This window comes from Odocoileus virginianus, chromosome 30, assembly GCF_023699985.2.
Source record: "Odocoileus virginianus isolate 20LAN1187 ecotype Illinois chromosome 30, Ovbor_1.2, whole genome shotgun sequence".
NCBI classification, from domain to species: domain Eukaryota; kingdom Metazoa; phylum Chordata; class Mammalia; order Artiodactyla; family Cervidae; genus Odocoileus; species Odocoileus virginianus.
The window spans coordinates 25,238,921-25,265,077 of record NC_069703.1 but is presented as its reverse complement, the minus strand read 5'-3'; the positions used below and the strand labels follow the sequence as shown (position 1 = coordinate 25,265,077).

Genomic DNA, 26,157 nt, shown 5'->3' with positions numbered 1-26,157 from the left:
TCATGAACCTCATAAAATTCTCTGATGGCAAGACAAGCTGGCTTTTTCTCCCAGGTGTTTTTAGTCTTATGATTCTGATCTGTTGTCTAGCATCTTAGGGGACCATGGGCCAATCACTTAATTCCTGCAGCTTGCCATGTGGGAGTTTAGGGAGACCCCAAAAGTTGGTACATGCCTGAGTTACTGGCACATTTGCCATATGTGTACAAGTGGTTTCTGAACCCTTGAAATTTTATGTTTTTGTAGGAATTAAATTGACAGCTTTACCTTAACTGTGCAAATAAGAAAAAGAAAATATTGATGTTAGCCTGTGGGTAGACATGAAAGTTTTAACACTAAAGTAACTTTTGCATTTTTCAGAGACTGTTTTCAACAATGAAAGAAAGATGGCTTTTTGTGTCATTGATAAGAGACCCATGAAAGTACCAAAGCAACATATGATCCTCTGACACTTTCCTAACGGGATCCTTGCATTTATTTCATCTCTGACTCTGAGTTAAGAGGAAACATGGTATTGATGTTAACACCACCTACTTGCAAGGCTATTTAATCTCTTCAAGCCCCAGTTTCAGTTCAGTTCAGTCTCTCAGTCATGTCTGACTCTTTTCGACCCCTTGGGCTATAGCACACCAGGCTTCCCTGTCCATCACCAACTTCTGGAGCTTGCTCAAATTCATGTCCATTGAGTTGGTGATGCCATCCAGCCATCTCATTTTCTGTCATCTCCTCCTCCTCCCATCTTCAATCTTTCCCAGCATCAGGGTCTTTTCCAATGAGTCAGTTCTGTGCATCAGGTGGCCAAAGGATTGGAGTTTCAGCTTCAGCATCAGCCCTTCCAATGAATATTCAGGACTGATTCTTTTAGGATTGACTGGTTTGATCTTCTTGCAGTCCAAGGGACTCTCAAGAGTCTTCTCCAACACCACAGTTCAAAAGCATCAATTCATGGAAAAAGCCATACTGGAAAAGCCATAGCTTTGACTGGATGGACCTTTGTTGGCAAAGTAATGTCTCTGCTTTTTAATATGCTATCTAGATTGGTCATAACTTTTCTTCCAAGGAGCAAGCATCTTTTAATTTCATGACTGCAGTCACCATCTGCAGTGATTTTGGAGCCCAAGAAAATAAAGTCTGTCGTTGTTTCCATTGTTTGCCCATCTATTTGCCATGAAGTGATGGGACCGGATGCTAGGATCTTAGTTTTTTGAATGTTGAGTTTCAAGTCAGTGTCAGCGGGCAGACAAAATGAAAGCCCCATTTTACTCATCTGTAAAATGGGATTCTCAGTAACTACCTGTGGAGTCATTTTAAAAATTAAATAAGAAGATATTTGGAAAAGTCTGGCACAAGGTAGGGATCTAATAAATGTTTGTTCTTTTCTTTTATTCCCAGCTGGTCACTCCCTTCTCCAAACTACCTCCACAGCAGATGGCCCATGCATCTCATTGCCCCTCTAAAGAGATTTTCTAACTTGAATACAGTATTAAGCTACCAATGGCTGTACCATACTCCAGAAGTCCTGGGAATTAGGACTCAGACATCAGTTCAATTCAGTCACTCGGTCGTGTGCAATTCTTTGCGACCCCATGAATTGCAGCACGCCAGGCCTCCCTGTCCATCACCAACCTCCGGAGTCTACCCAAACCCATGTCCATTGAGTTGGTGATGCCATCCAGCCATCTCATCCTCTGTTGTCCCCTTCTCCTCCTGCCCTCAATCCCTCCCAGTATTAGGGTCTTTTCCAATGAGTCAACTCTTCGCATGAGGTAGCCAAAGTATTGCAGTTTCAGCTTTAGCATCAGTCCTTCCAATGAACACCCAGGACTGATCTCCTTTAGGATGGACTGGTTGGATCTCCTTGCAGTCCAAGGGACTCTCGAGTCTTCTCCAACACCAAAGTTCAAAAGCATCAATTCGTCGGTGCTCAGCTTTCTTCACCATCCAACTCTCACATCCATACATGACTACTGGAAAAACCATAGCCTTGGCTAGACACTGTTTCCACTGTTTCCCCATCTATTTCCCCTGACGTGATGGGATCAGATGCCATGGTCTTACATCAGTATTTGCGAAAGTTGCCCTCTTCATTCTACCGTACAGACAAGGTTGAGATCACTCCTCTACAAAGTTAAAATTTTAAGTTTTTTTTTTTAAATGTGATAAATATTAACTGCACAAAAGACTCTTAAGATTCTTTGATATGGCTAATCTGTGAAGTGACCATATTTTGCTAATGGATAGACTAGTGAATTAACCAGCAGAATTAGAATCCATTCTGGCCTGTGGCTCTTCCTCCAGATTTCTCCCATCCTGGGGAATAGTGGACCTACATTGTCCAACATATTAACCACTAAGCACATGTGGCTATTTTAATTGGCACATTGCAAAGACTCAATAGCTACATGTGGTGAGCATACTGAATGGCACTGCTAGAAAATATTTCTGCCATCACAGAAAGTTCCACTGGACAGACAGTACGGTAGCAGATTTTTCAATGGAGAAGACAGTGGGAGTTTCTCAGAGAACCTTTTGTTTAAATAACCCATAAAATGAAGCCCTTCCCCTTTGCCCCACCCCCAGCTTTATTGGCTTCTCTTGACAAGATGTGGGGATGGAAAGGAACATAAACATCAAGGATCCTTTCAAAGTGATTCCAGCCTCTAATCAGCTCTTCCCAGTTGGTTAAGCCAGGTGACAAACCCAATTCCCTTGCGCTGACAGCCATGGTAATCAGGGACCTTCTTTGTTCATTATGCTGTCTTTAACCCCAACATTCTTATGCAGCCCTGCGTTTAGTGATCGCTCACTGTGACGGCACACTAATGAAGAAATAAAACACACTCTCTGAGACTCATTCTTCTAGCCAAAGAGAGAGACTGCTCCACTGGCTTGTAAAATCAGGTTTTTGTTCACTTGGCGAATGATTAGACCAGGTGAATACAAGTCGCATTGGCTAATTTAGAAGGAAATGCCTAAGACGTTCTTCACACCATCAGCATTGCTGGAAAACTTCAGAGAATTTAATGGCGAATAAAGTTTATCTCTTGGAGGACTTTTTGGCTGGAGCCTCTCGTTAGGTGGACATAAATGGCTATGAGTGAGATAGGCAGGGTTTCAATGAGGCATCATATAATTCAAGAAAATAATCCATACCCATTAGAACAGAGAGTTTTGACAATGCTTCTTAAAGGTGAATGTGCATAGAAATCATGTGAAATCACCTAGGGATTGGTTGGAGAGGTCAGGTCTGAGATTCTGCATTTCTCACAAGTCCTCAGATGCTGCTGTTGCAGTGGACTGTCTTTGTTTTGTTGTTTAGTCACTGAGTCGTGTCCGACCTTTGGGGACCCCATAGACTGTAGCTTGCCGGGCTGCTCTGTCCATAGAATTCTCCAGGCAAGAATACTGGAGTGAGTTGCCATTTCCTTCTCCACGGGATCTTCCTGACCCAGGGATAGAACCCAAGTCTCCTGCAATGACAGACGGATTCTTAACCATTTAGCCACCCGGGGAGCCTGGCCATCTTTAGGCAGTAGGAATTTAGAGCCTCCCTGATGGATGGCACATGATGGGAGGTGTGCTCTTCAGTGGCACTTAAGGGCCATTTCTTTAGTTCAGTGGTAGCTCTAGTGGAGATATTTCAAAGGTTATGAGCATTCTCCCTTAATGGAAACTGAGTACTTTGTCCCTCAGATGAAGAAAATCTCCTGGTTTGGAGCTGCATAAACACAGGCACTATAGTCTCCATAGGTTACTAGGTTACAGCCAAAGAGTGGAAATGTCAGTGTTCTCAGACACATGTAACAGTTAAAAAGTCAACAGGGTTTTTGGTGACTTTGCCAGCAAGACAGACACTCAGACCTCCATACATACAAGGATGCCATCTAAGCTGATGAAGGGGTTTTGATTTCATGAATCATTTCTTAGAAGAAATTTCAATATGATTTTTAAAAATTGAAGTATAGTTGATTTACAGTGTTTTAGGTGTACAACAAAGTGACTCGCTTATATATCTATATTTCTTTTCAGATTCCTTTCTATTGTGAGTTTTTACAAGATACTGAATATAGTTCCCAGTGCTGTGCTGTAGGCCCCTCTTGTTTATCTATTTTATGTATAGTCTTGTGTATCTGTTAATTCCAAATTCACAATTTATCCTTCCCCCCATCCTTTCCCCTTTGGTAACCATAAATTTGATTTCTATGTCTGTGACTCTATTTCTATTTTGTAAATAAGTCCATTTGTATCATTTTTTAAGATCCACATATAAATGGTATTATATAATGTCTCTCTCTGACTTTCTTCAGTTAGTATGATAATCTCTAGGTCTATCCATGCTGCTACAAGTGGGATTTCATTCTTTTTTATGGCTAATATTCCATTTAAATATATCTGTGTATATATACACACACATATACACAAGCACATATCTTTATCTGTCCATCTGTTTTCTTATCTTGGCTATTGTAAATAGTGCTTCTAGGAACATTGGGGTGCATGTATTATAACTTTTCAACTTAAGAGTTTTCATCTTTTCTGGATATATGCCCAGAAGTGGGATTGCTGGATCATGCGATAACTCTATTTTTAGTTTTTTAAGGAACCGCCATACTTTTCTCCATAGTGACTTCACCAATTTCCATTCCCACCAACAGTGCAAGAGGATTCTGTTTTCTCCACACCCTCTCCAGCATTTACTTTCGTAGATGTTTTAATGATGGCCATTCTGACCCATAAGTGTGATTTCTGTTAATGAGATTAATGTCCTTTAACTCTGCTGATCAGCAACCCCTCCCCTCCAGATCTCTTTTCCTTTCTCTGTATCTTTCCTTGTAGTCAGAAATGTAGTCTGGTAATCAGCAGTGCTAGGAGACCGGTGCAGGCCTTGATGTCTTAGTCATTCAGTTGCTTGTTCAGTGATTCTAGTGAGTCTTCTTTTCCCTCTTTGAAAGACCAAACCAATATTAGATTTTAGGTAACTTTCTGATCCTTTTTTGTGTTTCAAAAGGTATTGACAAAAAGCCTTATAGCAGAAGCAGATTGGCTTTGTGTATCTAGAACAAAATAACTAATTTGTCATTTTGCCTGTTTGACTTCTGAGCACCATTACTGGAGTGGTTTTCCGTCCGTTTCAGTTGGAAATCTGTTCTTGTGTTGTGGGTTCTTCTTTGTTTAACTTGTTTGATGAAACTTATTAGGGCCTCGTTATTGGGGGCAAACCCACTCCAGCACTCTTGCCTGGAATATCCCATGGATGGAAGGAGCCTGGTAGGCTACAGTCCATGGGGTTGCAAAGAGTCGGACACCACTGAGCTACTTCACTTATTTTAGATTGCCAACACAAAGGGCCTTCACAAGTCTGTCTGTAAGTGAACACCCTTGAATAATTTAATCAGCTATGCCAAACAAACAAAGAGTGATTGATTGATACTTAGATATGGCCTAAAATATTCCAGAATTACAGCTTTTAAGACAATTTGTACTGGAAGAGCTTAGTGCTAATGAGGGCAAATTTATCAAGATCTATGAGGAAAGATCTTGATTTGAGAAAGCTTTCTGTAGGTATAGGTTATCAAGAAATTGAAACTGCCCAGCTCCAAGCAGCAAAATACCACTTACTTTATCTTTACATTTGCCTTTTCTAATTGAATTTATTGCACCACTGTATTTCCTCCAGAAAGTGTATTGTTTTAAAATTACCATTTCAGTTCTATTAGTCAAAGCCCCTCACTTCTAATGCTTTCTGACAGTTATCAACATAATGAACCATAATGAAATGATGAGCAATCTTCAGTGGAAACCCAATGTGGATCCCAGTGGTGCTGTGTGACTGTGCTGTTAACACTTGAATGCAAATTAAAATAACATCGTCCTTACTTGTTTCCAAGGTCAGGAGAAGAGAGATTTTTTTTTTTTTAAGTGCTTTAATTTTGGAAATCTCATATCCATTTTCAAGCAAGCCCTTGAAGGTTCCACTGATGTTCAGTTCAGTTCTCTACCCCCAAAGATTTACACGCTCACATCCAGCTAAGGGATGTGCGGAGGGGTGTCTAACACAAAGCTTTGATGTTATAAACCATAGGATAAAAGGTAGGCTTTGGTTTCAAGTAAAGTACATTTTCCCCCACCCCAAAGCATATTCCTTTTTGCTTTAGAACTGCAAGTAACTGATAATATAATGATGGGAAGAAGGAGATTTATGTGAAATTGATAAATTAGAGTGCAGTTAGTTCTGGTGACAGATCAGTTAGTAGCAGAGTGAGAACAAAGCCCAAATATTCCTAAAGTTTTGTCCATGAAAGTTTTTCAGAAGATCCATTGGTTGATCCCTAACCATTTCACATTTTATTATCCATGTAATCATTTTTTTAGAACATATTTTTATGAAAATTCTTGAGTCTAAGATTTGGTTATTTCATGTCATTGATCAAATTTGCAGTATTAGAGTGCAGTTTCATGCTACATTTCATTTGTCATAGGACAAAAATGCAAATTGAAACATCAATTCCCCTCATTGCCAGGTCATGAGACATGGTTTTCAAGGCAGAACATATGGTCCAATGCCTGTTAAGCCAGTTGATAGGCCAACAAATGTGTCTGTCCTCTGGACCATAAAAGCTGGTCAAAGCAACCAAAGACATTTTCATGATTCAGATGCAACCTTCTATCCATTCCATTTCTAGACTTATTCTTTAGTTAGAGCTTTAGTTCAAAGTCTGATATCAGTTAGTGAGTAAACTGCATCTTTGTTTCTTCCTTTTGGGTTACCTTGTAGCATTTTGACTGTGAATAGGAAAAATTACCTCTAAAGAAATTAAGTGCATAACTCTTGTCAAAGACAAGGATATGGGGTGGGTGGTGGTGGGGAGGAGAAGCACCAAGTGTGCTTAATGGAAAGCACTAGATGGACTGCAGGCTGATCACTTGCCATTTGGTAAAATTTTAAAAGTTCTAGGGTATTTAAGGAAGATCAGATATCATCTTGAATTATTTTTTGAAAATGCTCTTTTTAGCCTCCATCTTATCCTCCAACCTACTTCTAGTTTAAACAGATAAGTAGTCTATTGTGGACATTTTATCAGGATTAATAGTACATTGTAAATTCAGCTGGGAGATGCAGACATTTGAGGGACAGGATTGTGAGCCCAAGTGAAAGACGACTCAACTGCCAGTATCATTTAGCCAGGTTATTACAATTTTTCCACCACCATGAATAATTAAGAATGGCTTGTTATCACCCAAGCCCTGTCATTTCTGGGTCGCATTTTTGACACTACTCATGGAAGTCATACCCTGGCTGTGCACAGCATGCTTCTGTGAAACAAGGTCAATTAGACACTTTCCTGAGATCCCCTGGGGTGAGAAGTGAATACCTTCTCTGCTCTCAGCATTTTGATTTTGCCATCATAGCTGACTCTTGTTCTAAGCCATCTACAGCTTGGCAGAAGATGGACCAAAGGGAGAGCCCTGTTGCATGGGTAGAATTGCCCCCCACCCTCCTGTGACCTGCCACCCAGGAAAGAGCCTTTAATAAAAACCCCTGCTCTGGACTGGAATGTAGGAACCAGGCAGAGAACGCATCTCAGCTAAGACCAGGGCACCCAGCAGAAAGTAATGCCAGCAAACTCAGCCTGAAGGGCAGAACAGCCAGGAGAAACATGCGAGGTCCCAGCTGCATCCACAGGGAATGCGAAGACAGGCTTCATTTTTTTCCTTTGGATTGTGCGTATCTCTGGGAAGGGGATCCTTTTAGCCTTTGAACCAGGCTTTCTGATCCTATCATCGCATGTTATCGACTGGGTGAATTTGGGTGAGTTGCTTCACTTCTCCTATCTTAGTTTTTGCTCATCAGATTGCTTCATGTAACACATACTTTTCTACCAGATGTGATTATGGGGAGCAAAGGAGATTAAGTGTGAGAAAGAACTTTGCAAGAGATGAATACACAGTCTAGCTAATTCTAAAGCAAAATATTCATGCTTTTTTTAAAAATTACTTTTCGTGGGCTTCCTTATTGTGACTTCTTTCTGGATAACTGAGAGTTGACTGCATAGAGCACTTCAGCCATAAACTAGTATCTTAGAGAAAACTCAACCACAGTTAACCTGGTAAAGAAAAAGCAAATGGTTCCTGGGTGTCGAATGGGGGAAAAAAAAATACTAGATATACTGAAAAAATAAGTGGTAGCAAAATTTCAGTAAGGAGTGACCTTGACTGGGAAACCAAGATTTTTGGGGGACAGCAATAAAGGATTGATGTGTTTGCAAGACTCAGATTTTTTTTAATAATGGGCCGTTCTGCTTTGGCTCTAGCTGTTGTTAAATGCATATACTGCTGTGATAAAAGGTTATGCCCTGTGCCTACATTTCAGAAGAGGTGTCCCAGCAGCCGTCTTCATGTAAACTCACCCACGGCAGAAAAGGCTGAGAGAAGGCAATTAGCAGTGACAACGTATACAGCTGTCAGGGAGGATGCACGACTTTGTTTGAGTCACAGCTTACACACCCCGACTGTTTATTCTGTCTTATAACCTGTCTTGCAGCTGAAGAGAGATTAACAAAGGCTGATCTGAAGGGTTAGAGGGTTTTACAGCTAAGGCACTGAAGTCTTATTGACCGTCCAAAAGTTGTCCATGATTAATGAAGCCTTGTGGGACTCAAGACCCAAGGCGCCTCTTCCTCAGAAGCTCTGTCTTGCACTGGTTGCCTCGGTGTATCAGAAGGGTGACAGGAGCGCTTCAAGAAATTGATCACTTAGGAATTGCATTTCTGTCTGTGCTCTGGGAGAATGTTTCTTTCCGTATTCAGAATTAATTTCATGACACAGGCATTGAATTTTCATAGTCTTCATGGGGTTCTTCAAGCAAGAATACTGAAGTGGCTTGCCATTCCCTTCTCCAGTGGACCATGTTTTGTCAGAATTCTCCACCATAACCTCCACCGTCTTGGGTGGCCCTGCACAGCATGGCTCATAGCTTCTTTGAGTTCCACAAAGCTGTGATCCATGTTATCATTTTGGTTAGCTTTTTGTGATTGTGGCTGAGCATGAAGGATTGTTGCTTGCTAATTGTGGTGTTGGTGATGGACAGGGAGGCCTGGCATGCTGCGGTTCATGGGGTCGCAGAGAGTCGGACATGACTGAGCGACTGAACTGAACTGAATTGTGGTGTTGGAGAAGACTCTTTAGAGTCCCTTGGATTGCAAGGAGATCAAACCAGTCCATCCTAAAGGAAATCAGTCCTGGATATTCATTGGAAGGACTGATGCTGAAGCTGAGGCTCCAATACTTTGGCCACCTGATGCGAAGAGCTGGCTTATTGGAAAAAATCTCTGATTCTGGGCAAGATTGAGGGCAGATGAAGAAGGAAGCAACAGAAAATGAGATGGTTAGATGCCATTGCTGACTCAAGGGGCATGAGTTTGAGCAAACTTTGGGAAATAGTGATGGACAGGGAACCCTGGAATGCTACAGTGCATGGGGTCACATGATTGAGTGACTGAACAACACTGAATTTTAAAATGACGATTAAAAATCAGTTCAGTATGAAAAATCTATGATAGATTTGGAAATTGCTCTATACGAGAGCCTGGCTCCTTTGAGGTCCAGGCAGCTATCTGCCAGCCCTGGTTGTGGGCTTTTAAAAAAACAACCTTTTAACACGTGATCTCCTTTTTTCCTTCATCAACTTTTGTGATGTGATATATCTGAGTGCCATGGTGGTGACGCTTCTGAGGACTGAGCTGCACTGAGCTTAAGGAATCATCATTCATTCATTTATTTGTTCAGCAGATTCTCCATAAGCACCTACTTCACCTTTGATTTCTTTCTAAGGGCTGGAGGACTCTGACAAATCAGAAAAAAAGACTGTTGTTCTCATGGAGCTGTAATGGGAATGTAAATAATACACAAGATAATGTAAAATTCTTACAAGGAAGAGGGGAAAAAAAGAGCATATCATAGGGTAAAACAGAGGAAAGGGAAGGATTTCACATTGCAGGGGGTGGTCAGGACCAAGGAGCCGAGATTTTGAGCTGAGACCCAGGGTGCAAGGAAGAAGCCAGGGGACAGAATTCCAGGCACAGCTACCAAGTCTAAAGACTGAGTTTGCGTGTTTAAAATTTTGCTAACAGTGTGAGTTTTAAGATGACTTATTTTAAACCTCTTGGTCCTGGAGTCTGTGGGCATTTTAATTTTAGTTGTTGTAAGAAACAGAAATTTCAGGTTTTTGTGGCATATTATGCCATGTGTCCATATAGATTTAAATACTTAAGCTGGACCTACTCTTTTTTTTAAGATTTTTGATGTGGACCATTTTCTCAAGTCTTTATTGAATTTGTTGCAATATTGCTTCTGTTTTTATGTTTTGTGTTTTTTTTGGTTCATGAGACATGTGGGATCCTACCTCCCCAACCAGGAATCAAACCCGCATGCCTTAACCACTGAACTGCCAGGCCAGAGAGGTCCCTGGCAGAACATAGTTTTAAATGCATTTCTCAAAGCAGGTGTCCATCTATTGCTGAAATTTCAGTTTTCTGAAGTGAAATTTCAGAATAAAGAAGTGAATTTACCTTACTTGTGACTTTGGAGTAAGGTATGTAAGGTGCCCAGAGGCAGTTACTCTGACCTAGACTTTCCATGGGATGGTTTACACCAAATGCCTAGTTCACACTGGAGGCATTTTTTTGGCTTTGGGTTTAGTGTTGGCTGACCCTTTTTGAATGATTTTATTAAGGCTCCTATAGACTTCATGTGAATGTCTAAACATCAGGTTGTCCTAAACGGTCTACTTTAAATCCTGGCATAAGCCATCAAACATATTTTCTAAACTACTCGGGAATTTCAGTCAGGAATTTCTAATCCATAAAGAGGGAAGAATTATGTTTTGTAGAATTACTAGAATTTTCTTTGATGCTTGGAATATTGCCCTTCTTAAATGTCACATTCACTTAATTCCTCTAGGTAGTGTGAAAGCTTGTCTTTTCCCAAAGGAAAGTATGTGGTAGGTTAAGGAAGATCAAAATTTCTTTTATGATGTAACATGATACGATGCAGTAGTTCTTTGCTTCTGCTGTAATTTGGCTATGGTTTCTTGGGAACTTCACGCTGTCAAACTCCTGTCAGCTGAATGCGAGTTGACATCCCACTAGAAAATAATAATTACCCATTGTAGCACCTTCCACCAGTACCTGCTGTGTGATACAGAAAGTATTTCACACCAGCGAAGCAAATGGCTGCTCATTAAATTTATCCACAGTGGCAAGACATACAGGGGCCATTGCTTTTAGAGCAATGAGAAAACCAAAACATAAGCCATAATATATACTGTATTTTATTCCTTTGTTAGTCATAAAATGTAAGTGTAACTTGGACTTTAGAAGACACAGTTGTTATCTGACCTGTGTGTGCATATGAGCTCAATTGCTCAGTTGTGTCTGATTCTTTGCAACCCCATGGACTATAGCTCACCAGGCTCCTCTGTCCATGGGATCCTCCAGGCAACAATACTGGAGTGAGTTGCCATTTCCTCCTCCAGGGGATCTTCTTGACCCAGGCATCAAGCTCAAGTCTCTTATGCCTCCTGCATTGGTAGGTGGGTTCTTTATCACTAGCACGGTCTGGGAGGCCCTGTATAAGTGTGTAAATCATGGGTGCAACCTCCCTAGATTAGTTCAGAGTATGTTTGAAGTCCCTAGAATTCTATGCAAAATCATTAATGATAATCTTTCTAGGAAGAAGATATTTGCTTCCATCAAATTCTCTGTAGCAGGGCTTGGTAAATTATGGCCTGAAAATCAAATTCAACTGCCCTTGTTTTTGCAAATAAAGTTTTCTTGGAACATAGTCATACCCATTTTTTAGGTATTGTCTGTGGTTGCTTTCAAAAAACCATGCAGAGTTGAACATTTGCCAGAGAGACCATAAAGCCCATAAAGCCTAAAATATTGACTGTCTATCTGACCCTTCACAGAGAAGCTTGTTGAATATTGTTATAAAGGATTAGTAAGTTAAGGATTATTGCATTTGACTTTTGGTTCTGTTAGTTCAACTATTACACATGTGACTAAATTATTTTAAAAATGTGAAAGGTGTTCTAAACATGAGAACTTTGAAATAACTAAGCATGCCAGACCCATTCTTTGATGAAGAAAGATAGAAACTTAGGCTTGTTTGTGACTATTAAGCAGGTTTTACAAAAAGAACCAAAAATATAAAGGAAGGACATTTATTATCCCTTTAAATATGCTTCAGTACTTGATTGATTTGTATTTAAAATTGTCTTAATTTTGCTTGTAAAAGTAAAATTGAAAGAAAAAAAATAATTCTATAAAAGCTAATAAGCAAAAGGCCCATGAAATTAACTTGCTTCAGACATAAAGTTTTCCATAGTTCTTTGCTTGAAGAAATCATCAGCTGAAATCAAGATTGAAAAAGAAAGGTCATAAAAAACAATGCAAATTAATAAAGCTTCGATTGACAGAGCCCACATTTTAAATTTCCAGTCATACTGGCTGGTTATGGAGCTATAAAAACAAGAAGAGGACAGGATGCTTTCATCCTCCTGAGGCTCACATTATCCATATTTAACTTTCTTTAGTCTCTTCCTTCCCGCTTTGATTCCATGCCCCTTCCCTCAACTATCCAGGGAGGTATCACAATGAATCAGAATATTTCTTTTTCTTCCTTCTTCTAGAGTAGGTAAGTAAAACTGGACACAGTAAGTATTTCTTGAATAATTACACGGCTCCACAATCCCTCCCAACAGATTTCACCACCTCTATATGATGCATAGCCCATCCCACTTGTTCAGAGCGTTTTTAAATTGTAGCAAAGAGGAACTTGAATTAAACTAGCTACATTGAGATGCTCCATTACAGGGCTTAATGGTAATGAATCTGTATGTGACAAGCTGGCTAATACAGGCTTAGCTCAGAAAAGCCTGTATTAATTCACAGGCTTATAATAACATTGTAGGTGCAGGGCCAGAAGATGCATTAGAGGACCTTGTTTCCAACCAATCATGACTTCTCAAACAGCTATTGAGCTTGCTCTGAACTAGGGGTCATAGGAGACACCAGGAAATGATGAAGACATCAATTCTTCTATCATACAAACTGTAATAGAAACAGATATCAAATGTATGTTTGGTTCAGTTCAGTTCAGTCACTCAGTCATGTCCGACCCTTTGTGACCCCGTGAACCGCAGCACACCAGGCCTCCCTGTCCATCACCAACTCCCAGAGCCCACCCAAACCCATGTCCATTGAGTTGGTGATGCCATCCAACCATCTCGTCCTCTGTCATCCCCTTCTCCTCCTGCCATCAATTTTTCTCAGCATCAGGGTCTTTTCAAATGAGTCAGCTCTTCGTATCAGGTGGCCAAATTACTGCAGTTTCAGCTTCAACATCAGTCCTTCCAGTGAACACCCATGACTGATCTCCTTTAGGATGGACTGGTTGGATCTCCTTGCAGTCCAAGGGACTCTCAAGAGTCTTCTCCAACACCACAGTTCAAAAGCATCAATTCTTCTGTGCTCAGCTTTCTTCACCATCCAATTCTCACATCCATACATGACCACTGGAAAAACCATTGCCTTGACTAGACAGACCTTTGTTGACAAAGTGATGTCTCTGCTTTTTAATATGCTGTCTAGATTGGTCATAACTTTCCTTCCAAGGAGTAAGCATCTTTTAATTTCATGGCTGCAGTCACCATCTGCAGTGATTTTGGAGGCCAGAAAAATAACATCTGTCACTGTTTCCACTGTTTCCCCATCTATTTGCCATGAAGTGATGGACTGGATGCCATGATCTTAGTTTTCTGAATGTTGAGTTTTAAGCCAACTTTTTCACTCTCCTCTTTCACTTCCATCAAGAGGCTCTTTAGTTCTTCTTCACTTTCTGCCATAAGGGTGGTGTCATCTGCATATCTGAGGTTATTGATATTTCTCCTGGCAATCTTGATTCCAGCTTGTGCTTCATCCAGTCCAGTGTTTCTCATGATGTACTCTGCATATAAGTTAAATAAGCAGGGCGACAGTATACAGCCTTGACATACTCCTTTTCCTATTTGGAACCAGTCTGTTGTTCCATGTCCAGTTCTAACTGTTGCTTTCTGACCTGCATACAAGTTTCTCAAGAGGCAGGTCTGGTGGTCTGGTATTCCCGCCCCTTTCAGAATTTTCCACAGTTTATTGTGATCCACACAGTCAAAGGCTTTGGCATAGTCAATAAAGCAGAAGTAGATGTTTTTTCTGGAACTCTCTTGCTTTTTTGATGATCCAGCGGATGTTGGCAATTTGATCTCTGGTTCCTCTGCCTTTTCTAAAAACAGCTTGAACAAGACCTTTTTATCCCTTCATGCTTCAAAGAGAACCAGAAATATTGAGAGCTGCCCTGAAATAGGAAATAATATAAGCAAGATAACTGCCAGTCTTACATTCAGGCCAGTAGTGGGGCAGTTTGGGAAGACATAATATGCTATAATTTACAATAACCTACAGCTCCCTGATATTGTTGTGTGTTTAGATATGAGGTCAATATGGAGACTAGAAAATTAAATAGTATGATTATCTCTCTTAGTTATAAATCTCATATATGTAATTGGAGACATTAAAAGGTGGGCATATTTCTGATGAGAAAGGCAATCATTTGTCAGAAATTTAATTATTCCTAAATATCTTGATATGCTATTACCAAACCAAACCTGTGCCTGCTTATCTGACCCACAGCAAAGCAAATCTACTGAGACAAAGTTGTGGCAGAGGAAGGTACAGCATTTATCACCAGGCACCAAGTGAGCAGAATGGAGAGCTAACACTCAAAAACACGGAGGGAAGGGTTTCTAAAGACAGTGTAAGGGAGAGGGTCTTGGGGTATGTGATCAGCTCATGCTCAGTTCTCTGATTGGTTGATGGTGAGGTAACAGGGTAATGTTTCCAGAATCTCAGTCATCGATCTGGTTTCAGCTGGTCTGAGGTCTAGTGCTTATGGTCACCATGCAGTTAACTTCTTTTACCTGATGAGGGTTGGTATCTGCAGAACTCAAGGATATGGTTTAGGATAGCATTCCACCTTTGAGGAACACATGAAGAGATGGAGCCAAAGCAACAGCACCACCCAGTCGTGGATGTGACTGGTGATGGAAGTACAGTCCAGTGCTATAAAGAGCAATATTGCATAGGAACCTGGAGTGCTAGGTCCCTAAATCAAGGGAAATTGGAAGTGGTCAAACAGGAGATGGCAAGAGTGAACATTGACATTTTATGGATCAGTGAAATAAAATGGACTGGAATGGGTGAATTTAACTCAGATGACCATTATATCTTCTATGGGCAAAAATCCCTTAGAAGAAATTGAGTAGCCATCATAGTCAACAAGAGTCCAAAATGCAGTACTTGGATGCAGTCTCAACAATGACAGAATGATCTGTTTGTTTACATGACAAACCATTCAGTATCACGGTTATCCAAGAATATGCCCCGACCAGTAACACTGAAGAAGCTAAAGTTGAACGGTTCTATGAAGACCTACAAGACCTTCTAGAACTAACACCCAAAAAAGATGTCCTTTTCATTATAGGGGACTAGAATGCAAAACTAGGAAGTCAAGAAATACATGGAGTAACAGGCAAATTTGGCCTTGGAGTACAGAATGAAGCAGGGCAAAGGCTGATAGAGTTTTGCCAAGAGAATGCACTGGTCATAGTAAACACCCTCTTCCAAGAAAACAAGAGAAGACTCTACATATGAACATCACCAGATGGTCAACACCGAAATCAAGTTGATTGTATTCTTTGCAGCAAAAGATGGAGAAGCTCTATACAGTCAGCAAAAACAAGACCGGGAGCTGACTATGGCTCAGCTCGTGAGCTCCTTATTGGCAAATTCAGACTTAAATTGAAGAAAGCAGGGACAACCACTAGACCATTCATGTATCACCTAAATCAAAATCTGTTAAGATTATACAGTAGAAGTGAGAAATAGTTTCCAGGGATTAGATCTGATAGAGTGCCTGATGAGCTATGGACTAAGGTTTGTGAAATTGTACAGGAGGCAGGGATCAAGACCATCCCCCAGAAAAAGCAATGCAAAAAGGCACAATGCTTGTCTGAGGAGGCCTTACAAATAGCTGTGAAAAGAAGAGAAGCAAAAGGCAAAAGAGGAAAGGAAAGATATACCCATTTGAATGTAGAGTTCCAAAGAATAGCCAGGAGAGATAAGTAAGCCTTCCCTAGTGATCAATCCAAAGACATAGAGGAAATCAATAGAATGGGAAAGACTAGAGATCTCTTCAAGAAAATTAGAGATACCAAGGGAACATTTCATGCAAAGATGGGCACAATAAAGGACAGAAATGTTATGGACATAACAGAAATAGAAGATATTAAGAAGAGGCGGCAAGAATACACTGAAGAACTATACAAAAAAGATCTTAACAACCCAGATAATCATGATGGTGTGATCACTCACCAGAGCCAGATATCCTGGAGTGTGAAGTCAAGCAGGCTTTAGGAATCATCACTACGAACAAAGCTAGTGGAGGTGATGGAATTCCAGTTGAGGTATTTCAGATCCTAAAACATGATGCTATGGAAGTGCTGCACTCAGTATTCCAGAAAATTTGGACAACTCATCAGTGGCCACAGGACTGGAAAAGGTCAATGTTCATTCCAATCCCAAAGAAAGGCAATGCCAAAGAATACTCAAACTACTGCACAGTTGCACTTACTCACACTCTGCTGCTGCTGCTAAGCCGCTTCAGTCGTGTCCGACTCTGTGTGACCCCATAGACGGCAGCCCACCAGGCTGCCCCGTCCCTGGGATTCTCCAGGCAAGAACACTGGAGTGGGTTGCCATTTCCTTCTCCAGTGCATGAAGGTGAAAACTGAAAGTGAAGTTATTCAGTCTTGTCCGATTCTTAGCAACCCCATGGACTGCAGCCCACCAGGCTCCTCCGTCCATGGGATTTTCCAGGCAAGAGTACTGGAGTGGGGTGCCGTTGCCTTCTCTGTATCTCACACAATAGCTCCCATTATTGGTGGCTTAGATGGTAAAAGCATCTGCCTACAATGCGGATGACTGGGGTTCAATCCCTGGGTCAGGAAGATCCCCTGGAGAAGGAAATGGCAACCTGCTCCAGTATTCTTGCCTGAAAAATCCCATGGATAGAGGAGCTTGGTAGGCTACAGTACATGGGGTTGCAAAGAGTTGGACATGACTGAGTGACTTCATACTTTCACACACTAGCAAAGTAATTCTCAAAATTCTCCAAGCCAGGCTTCAACAGTATGTGAACTGTGAACTTCCAGATGTTCAGCTGGATTTAGAAAAGGCAGAGGAACCAGAGATCAAATTGCCAACATCCATTGGATCATGGAAAAAAGCAAGAGAGTTCCAAAAAACATCTACTTCTGCTTTATTGACTATGCCAAGGCCTTTGACTGTGTGGATGACAACAAACTGTGGAAAATTCTGAAAGAGATGGGAATACCAGACCACCTGACCTGACTCCTGAGAAATCTGTACAGAGGTCAGGAAGCAACAGTTAGAACTGGACATGGAACAACAGACTGGTAGGTACCTTTACCTTTCCAAATAGGTAAAGGAGTACGTCAAGGTTGTATATTGTCACCCTGCTTATTTAACTTATATACAGAGTACATCATGAGAAATGCTGGGCTGGATGAAGCACAAGCTGGAGTCAGGATTGCTGGAAGAAATATCAATAACCTCAGATATGCAGATGACACCACCCTTATGGCAGAAATTGAAGAACTAAAAAGCCTCTTGATGAAAGTGAATGAGAAGAGTGAAAAAGTTGGCTTAAAACTCAACATTCAGAAAACTAAGATCATGGCATCCAGTCCATCACTTCATGGCAAATAGATGGGGAAACAGTAGCAGCCTTTATTTTTTTGGGCTCCAAAATCACTGCAGATGGTGACTGCAGCCATGAAATTAAAAGACACTTGCTTCTTGGAAGAAAAGTTATGACCAACCTAGACAGCATATTAAAAAGCAGAGACATTACTTTGCCAATAAAGGTCCATCCAGTCAAAGCCATGGCTTTTCCAGTAGAGCTTTTTCCATGATCCATCACATCATGTATGGATGTGAGAGTCGTACCATAAAGAAACCTGAGCATCGAAGAATTGATGCTTTTGAACTGTGGTGTTGGAGAAGACTCTTGAGAGTCCCTTGGACTGCAAGGAGATCAAACCAGTGCATCCTAAAAGAAATCATCCCTAAATATTCATTGGAAGGGCTGATGCTGAAGCTGAAACTCCAATACTTTGGCCACCTGATGCAAAGAACTGACTCATTGGAAGAGACCCTGATGCTGGTAAAGATTGAAGGTGGAAGGAAAAGGGGATGACAGAGGATGAGATGGTTGAATGGCATCACCAACTCAGTGGACATGAGTTTGAGTAAACTCTGGGAGTTGGTGATGGACAGGGAGGCTTGGCGTGCTGCAGTCCATGGGGTTGCAAAGAGTCAGATACGACTGAGTGACTGAACTGAACTGAGGAGGAACTAAAGGTCCTTGATTTTGTTTTATGGCCAAATGATTATTATTTTCTCTTGCTTGACTGTTTTCCTTTGTTTCTGTGCATTCTCTCTTCTCTGATTAGATTTGCTCTTTGGAACTTGAGGGAGGCCCAGGAGGCTAAAACTTTCCTACAAACTGCATGCTGGGCCCACAGGAATATGTCCATAGTTCCTGCTAGGTTTTAGTACTTACAGAAAAAAAAGACAAGATAATGTAAAAGTTAAGTTTTTTCCCTTCAGGATGTCTTGTGTTTATTGGGAGAACTACTCATGTTGCTAAGGATACCTATAGTCACGTCTACAGGTAATTATTTTAAAATGCTTGTATTAAGGATGACTGTTTGGCCCAGATTGACTTTTGTCTGTTAAAGTTCATACTTTTTTCTCATTTTCTTAAGAATAAGTTGCCTTCCTTTCTGAAGAAGAGATGATCTTTCCCTATACATGAAAACACACATGATGTATTTACCATCTTTTAGTTGGCAAGAATTTTCAAAAAAAGAGAAAATACAGATACAGTACAACCACTGTAATGATTTTAATTTATAAAATCCTTTTCCAGGTGTGTTTTCCCAAGCTTATGTAGGCCAACAATCATATTGGGTACACGTTTCTTTTATTTCATTCCCCCCACCTTAATTCTCCAGTTATAGTCCAGTTTTTAAACTGCTACTATGCCACCATGGAGCCATCACTTCTTATAGCAACAAAACATGAAACAAATGCAGAACAAATTCACCAAACCATTCATGGAGGCAGCGTTGAACTTCCAAGCTTGCTTATTAGTTCTCTGTCTTCCTTTGAGCACCTACTCCAGGATAGATTCTTTAAGAATTGCTGCCCGAAGGAAGAAGGCTGTTCCAGACTGTGTCTTGTTTTCATGCCAGCCCTCCATGTTGAAACCCTGCAGCATCTTTATTTTTTTTCCACGTGGCAGTGTTATATCTCTGAGTCCTGTGACCATTTAGTTTTCTGCTCCATTTCTTCTCTGTTTAGACACTGCCATGTCCCGTCCTACATACTAATTACTGACTTTTTGCTTCTGCAGTGCTTGATTCATTGTGTCACATTTTCCCATGTGAAAGTGGACTAGGAACCTTGGCAAGGAGGTTAATGGATTTAAGAGTCACTCTTATTTAACCCTGAAAGTCACAGCAAAATAAGAACCAGTGGCTTGACCCATTTTATGAACGAAGCTGTGGTCAACTTTAGCAGCAGACTAGTAATCAGTTTCACTAGGATGGCAAGAAGCACCTCAGAATTTGAACAGAATTGAAGATACTTGGTCCTTTTTCCTGTCTTTGCCTTTCAAACTTTGGTGGAAGCTCCTGATTTTGTTGTTATTTTATCTTTAATGTGGAAATAACCCCACTGTGTGGGAGTTAGTACTTTGGGATTTTAGTTGACCTCTGTCACTAATTAGATTGCACGAACTTTCAGTGTTATCAGCTCCACTTTCTGACTCTCAATTTCCTCATCTATAAAATGAAACTTATTTAGCCAAATGATCTTTAACATCTTATCTGGCTCTAAGTGTCTGTTATTTCAAATAGCTCTAATCATGTTATTAAAAAAAAAAAGTAATGCTCACTTTACTAAGGACCAAAGAGATAAATTTGAAATCTAAATGAGAAAGAAATTTATGCATTTTTTTTTCTGAGGACTTCTATGGGGGCAGTGTTGTCCTTTAACACAAATTTTACAGCACTGTTTTTCGTTTAAGGTTCTTAGGATGGGAATCAAGTCTTAACACTAAGAGAGAGAGGTTATCAGTAATTAGTCTCCAAGGGAGATTAGGAGGTCCTCCCTACCCTGTTACAGTCTTCAATTAAGTTGTATGAGAAGAAAAGGAGATGAATTACCATTGGTCAGTATTACTACCAAAATCCTTGAGCCATTCGTCACTGTGAACTCAGTAATACTGAGTGTGACTCCTCCTTCATAAAGTTACCTCTTCCAATTCTCTGGCAATGGCTAGTCTGGAACTGTATATTCCATTATGATTGACTAGATAAGAAAGTCTGCCAGTTACTTCCTTTTAACTTCCTTTTCCTGAGTAACAGGGACAAATTTCCCTGAAAGCAATGATTACAAGTAAATTAGCAGTAAGAATAGAAATAATAAAAAAGAGGTCTCAATTTTTCATTGATACTTACTTCAGCTCTTTGAAGATCAAAATGAGAAAGAGGGAAGCAAAAAGAGAACTTTCCAGTGGTTGCGGTGAATCAATATTTTTCATTAGAGTGTGGCAGGCATCTTTTAGACCTTTAGAATCAGGTCAGATCAGGAAAATACCCTCTTTTCTCTCCCATCCTGATTCTTCTCCCTGAAGGCAGCTTGTGTCATAACATCTTGGCCTAGAGACTAATCTACAGCAAGAATCCAGAGGGTTCTTTGCTCTTATTTATTGTTACTATTTTTAAACTAAGTACTATGTTGTTTGCAATTCAGTTCTGTTTCAAAACAATCATGACCACCAGATATTTTGGAAACCTTTGATGTCAGTAGAAATGAGAAGGGCCTGGTGCAGCCCTGGTCAGCTAAAGAGCAGGCCATGGAGGCTTGGGCACCTTTGCACAATCTGCCGTGGAGCTGAGATTTCTCAACAACTGTACTTCTCTGCAGCCAGGCTAAACCAGTTCCTACTAATGACCCACAAATAGCTTAACTCTCAACTGCCATGTTAGACAGAAGAAGGGTATCTATGCCATCCAGTTAACTTTATTCCATATTGATAACACACTGTACTTAGGAATCATCATTTATCTTCAGAAGTAGTACATAACTAGTAGTTTGCCAGAGTCCCACAACAGCCCTGGGAACTAGAAGTACAATCGTGTACACATCTTTCAAATGATAAGAGTAAGGCTAGACAAGTTATGAGAAAAAATAGCCAGGTCACTTCAGAGAGAAAGTCATTTGGAGCCTATTTGATATAGAGTTACTTCACATCTCTGGTCAGTGCTGCATTTGTTTTTACATAAAAGAGAATGATACTCACACAGACAGCCTTCTGTCATGTTGCTCTTTTAGATGATTTATGCTGGCTTGATTTGCTTTTGGCTTTCTTTGCTAAATGGGCTCGTCTTACTTCTTATATCTGCAGAAAAGAATATAAGTTCTGAGAGATTCCAAAAGGCTCGTTTCAGTTCTTGGTTTGATAGTATGTTTTGTTCTTTGTTTTTTCCCTCCAGGCCCACCATCTGCTCCTCTCAACTTGATTTCAAATGTCAATGAGACTTCTGTGAACTTGGAATGGAGCAGTCCTCAGAACACAGGTGGCCGCCAGGACATTTCCTACAATGTCGTGTGCAAGAAGTGTGGAGCGGGTGACTCCAGCAAGTGCCGACCCTGTGGAAGTGGGGTCCACTACACCCCACAGCAGAACGGCCTGAAGACCACCAAGGTCTCCATCACTGACCTCCTGGCTCATACCAACTACACGTTTGAAATCTGGGCAGTGAATGGTGTGTCCAAGTATAACCCTAGCCCAGACCAATCCGTGTCCGTCACTGTGACCACCAACCAAGCCGGTAGGCATTACATCCACTTTATTGTAGGATCTAAATGTGTACAGAGAAAGAGCTTATGTTGATATCTGTGCCTGTTGCTGAAGTTTTGCCCTTAAGGAAGAATTACAGGGATCTAATTGTAAATGTGTGAGTTGTGTTAAAATACAAACAATACTTAGAGGGATATTTTATTTTATTTATTTATTTTTTTTAGTATTGACACAGGTCTTTGTTAGCATTACCCTATAAGCCTGTGAACAATGAATGGTTTAATGGGGAGCTTGATCTGTGTGGTTGACAAAATTTTCCTTCAAACACATCCTACTTTTGGAGCCACTTTCATAGTGAAATTCACATTGGGCAGGTGGGAGAGGGGAGTTAATTTACCTCATTTCCTTCACACTTTCCTCTGCTAATGCAGATGACTAGAAAACATATTCTGTTCCTGGGTGTTTCTGCTGAGTTCATTTCAGAACTGTTATCCAGTCTTGAATATCAGATTTTCCAAAGTGTGAATGAGAATCTAAATTTCTAGGCTCTACTCCTGACCCACTTACTCCCATTCTTCCCCCAAAGCAGTCCCCACACTTTCTCATACTAATTTTTCATTCTGGATTTCTACCACATGTTTCACATTGCCAGCTCGCTGTTACTCATTTTTGGGAACTTAAAGAGTTGGAGGAAGAAAGGACCATGGTTTATCCTTTTGTGAAGCTATTAAGAACAACACACTTCACTGGGAAAGGATTATAAATTGCCAACAACCCTATTGCCTCTTACTGCACTTCTCTCTTAAATGAATGTTTCAGTAAGTGCACTCAATAGTTAAGTAAAATATATCTATACTAATTGATTCTATAGTGAGAACTATTCCAGTATTCCAATCCAAAGCCATTCTTTTCTCACTTTCCCCTGAACTCTCCAGAATAAATAAAAAGTTAAGAATGCGGCAGGATTTTGAACTGGCTCTGGAATGGCAGACCTTCCCGGAAGGTAGTTTCAGTTACACAGATGTGACCAGTCTTTTAATATATGTGGTGTGAACGGGTCCTCTGGTTATGCATTTGCCTTTTATTTCTGCACTTTTAGGATGTGAACACTGTATGGTCACCAGTTTTATTTCTCTACAGTGGGCAGTATGGTTTAGGAGGTTTTGATAGCGTCACAAGGACTCTGAATGGCTGCCTTTTGTTAGTTGTCTTTTGGAAGAAGGCAATGGAAACATTGCCCGTAGCTCCTCAGAAACCTAGGATGTCTAGTGTCTGAGTTCCAGGGAGCCAGGAAGGTGGTCTGCGAACCCCCTGGAGAATCTGGTTTATGATTCAATCAGTGTGTTCTGCCCCCACTGCACCTTTCCGGCTTCCCGCCGGTACATCTCTACTTTGTATTCTTAACAGAATTAATACTAGGAAGGAACCTTTTGAAGCCTCAGCTGTGCAAGGTGAAATCATTCTGTTTGGCAGAGGGTAGCCTCTGGGAGATGTGCTGAGGACAGGCTTGGCTCCCACAGATTTTGTGGGGAGACTTCTCTGTCGGTGTACCTAAGGATGCAAGCCAAGGGATTATGTCAACCCCTACCAAGCCAGGAGGTACAGAGCACAGAAGGAAGACCAGCCAAAAATCCTCCAGAAGAAGAAAATGTGCAGAAATATTACGCAAGGGAAGGCAACAAAGTCAACGTTTTATTAAAAATGTAGGTGTAATTCTTTTAGATCTAGGAAAAAGGTGAACGGGGAATTCCTCTGACACAATGAGATTTTCCCTGCCACGGCAAGCAGTCCTGCCAGGAGGTTTGCTGAATAGGACAAAATTCTAACTCCTTATTTTAATTTTCGTAAAGGGTAATGGTGGGAAGAGGTTCGAAATGAAAAAAACTTTTCAGTAAGGAGACCTATGTGGCAGCCCAGAGAGCTTCCGCTTAGCAGAGAGCTGTCTGTGTGCACAGCATTGCCTCATTATGCTGCTGCGATTTGGCCTTTACTAATTCAGAATCATCGGGATGGTTTAGCTTTGATTAACAAAGCCTTTCTTCATAGTAGTGCAGATTAATAATGTAGGTCAAAAATTCCGGGTGAATGTAGCAGCCATAAACTCTATCAAAGTTCCCCTATGCATATTTACTTACTCACAATTATATTCTAATTGCTGTCATTCTGATCATTTCATTAAATTAAATTCCTTAGGGACCTCTATAGGCAGTGATGTCTCACTCTAAAAGGAATACATAGAATAAATGAATGTTAGCTTTAATCACCTGGAGTCCACCTAGTTTCATGGATTCTGCCATTTTTGTCCTGTTTTCACAGGGTTCTTTCTCTCACTGGTAACATATTTAGAAACAAGCAAACACAAAACCTAGAATTCCTGGTTTTATCATCACCATCACTGGGACCGTCAGAGTTGAACAGCACTATGAAGATGAAATTCACCTAAGCTCGTGTCAGAGCCAGTGCTTGAACCCAGGGAGAATCATGCTCCCGAAAGGAAAGAGTTGCTTTCTTTAAAATTAATAGATGACTAGTGGCTTTTGTGAGACCAGATTCTGAGTATCTGAGCCTAGAGATGGCAGTCTGATTGGGCTTTGATCTTGTAGTTGTGAATGTGGTATAGTTGTGAAAGTAGCTTGGATATAGAGTGTGAATGGATCGGTGTTCTCATGTGGTTATTTAAGCCATCCTAACCCCAGTCTTACAGTGGTGGCTTAAGGTGCTAATAGCACCCCTTTCCTCCCCTCCTGAGTTCAAACCCAATTGAAATAAAATGCAGGACAAGACAAAGGGGACTCAAAAGTGCCAGCTTTATTGCTGATGAGCTGATGAAAGGATGTGAGCTTTGTATCTGTGGCCAAAAGGACTGACTCTGGTGACACTCACCCAGTGTCACCCAGGCACAGTGTAGCCCAGCTGGCTTACTGCTGGCTCCCTGCCAGGACAAAGCCTGCTCGGCTCAGGTCACCCAAATGGTTGCTCTGCCAGGAGACAGATCAGAGAGAAGCATGGATTGACCTGAGGACATAAGACTTCTCCCAAATTCTCTTCCTTCATTACCCCACCCCCTGCCTCATGCCAAGAAGATGAAGGAAAGGTGAGAAGAGGAGGGGGGATGTGGCTAATGCTGAAGTGGTCCCGTAGGTAAAGATCACACAAGGAAAACGGATGTTCTCCCTACACTCCACTGCAGTCCAAAAGGAACAAAATGAGATTACCCTTGAAAACTCATGTTTTCCTTCCTCCATCTTCCATCCTCTGGCAACTGTTCTGTCTTTTGTTTAGGAAGAGATGGTTTTGATGCTTATGAAAAATGTATAGGCTGACTGCTGGGTGATTTGTTTTCTAGATGACTTTCCTTCAGTTTACTTTTACTTAAGTGGACCATCTCAGGGAAATGAATACAGAATGTGTCCCTAGGAGAGAGAAATGCTGTATAAATGAAACAAGGTTTCCTGAACAAGCAACAGAAATGTGGATGTTTTTGCTAAAAATTCCGTGATGGCAGCCAGCAGTAGACCTGAATATTACCACCGAATCAGTTTCCACTCTGCACCCCTTAAACTCCCCACTAGTCTCCCAGCTCTGGGGCTGGACTATGCTCTAGGTTGTTTTGTTTGTTTTAAATTCTGGTGAAGCTCTATGGCTCATATTCTCTAGTAACCCCACAGTGTATCCAAGACACCTACACTTTTGACTTTTACTTTGCACATGCTGCTGTTCTAGACACCCTTTACAAGGAAATATATCTGATAACCTCTCTAAGGCGCAACTGTCCTGTCCTGGCGACAAAACATCTCTTAACTCTGGATTTGGATGAATTCCAATACTCAGTAGGTTGTGTAATCATTTGAACCTAGCTAATCTCTAAGATCCTTTCTAATTCTAAAATTCTGTGATTATACAACTCCAAGAATTGTAGCCATAAGCAATGAGCTTGAAGAAAGAGTTTAGTTTCCCTATGATGTTTCGAAACTGACTTTTAAGGCCATTCCAAGAGAAGAAAACATTCCCAAAGTGCTTCAGCTGAATTGTCAGAATGCATCTCAATCTTGCCTCTGCTCAGTCCTTCCAAGCTGTCTGTGCCACAGGTATACGTGTTCCACATCC

General features: G+C 40.9%; 1 protein-coding gene across 3 annotated transcripts in view; it reads left to right on the top strand.

Annotated features, from left to right (window-relative positions):
- EPHA4 (EPH receptor A4) overlaps positions 1-26,157 on the top strand; it is a 156,408-nt gene that overhangs the window by 66,858 nt on the left and 63,393 nt on the right. For all 3 annotated transcript variants that reach the window (XM_020910759.2, XM_070458698.1, XM_020910760.2), the window contains one exon: positions 21,743-22,081. In XM_020910759.2, the coding sequence (XP_020766418.1) occupies positions 21,743-22,081 (339 nt within the window). The remainder of the gene's footprint in view (positions 1-21,742; positions 22,082-26,157) is intronic.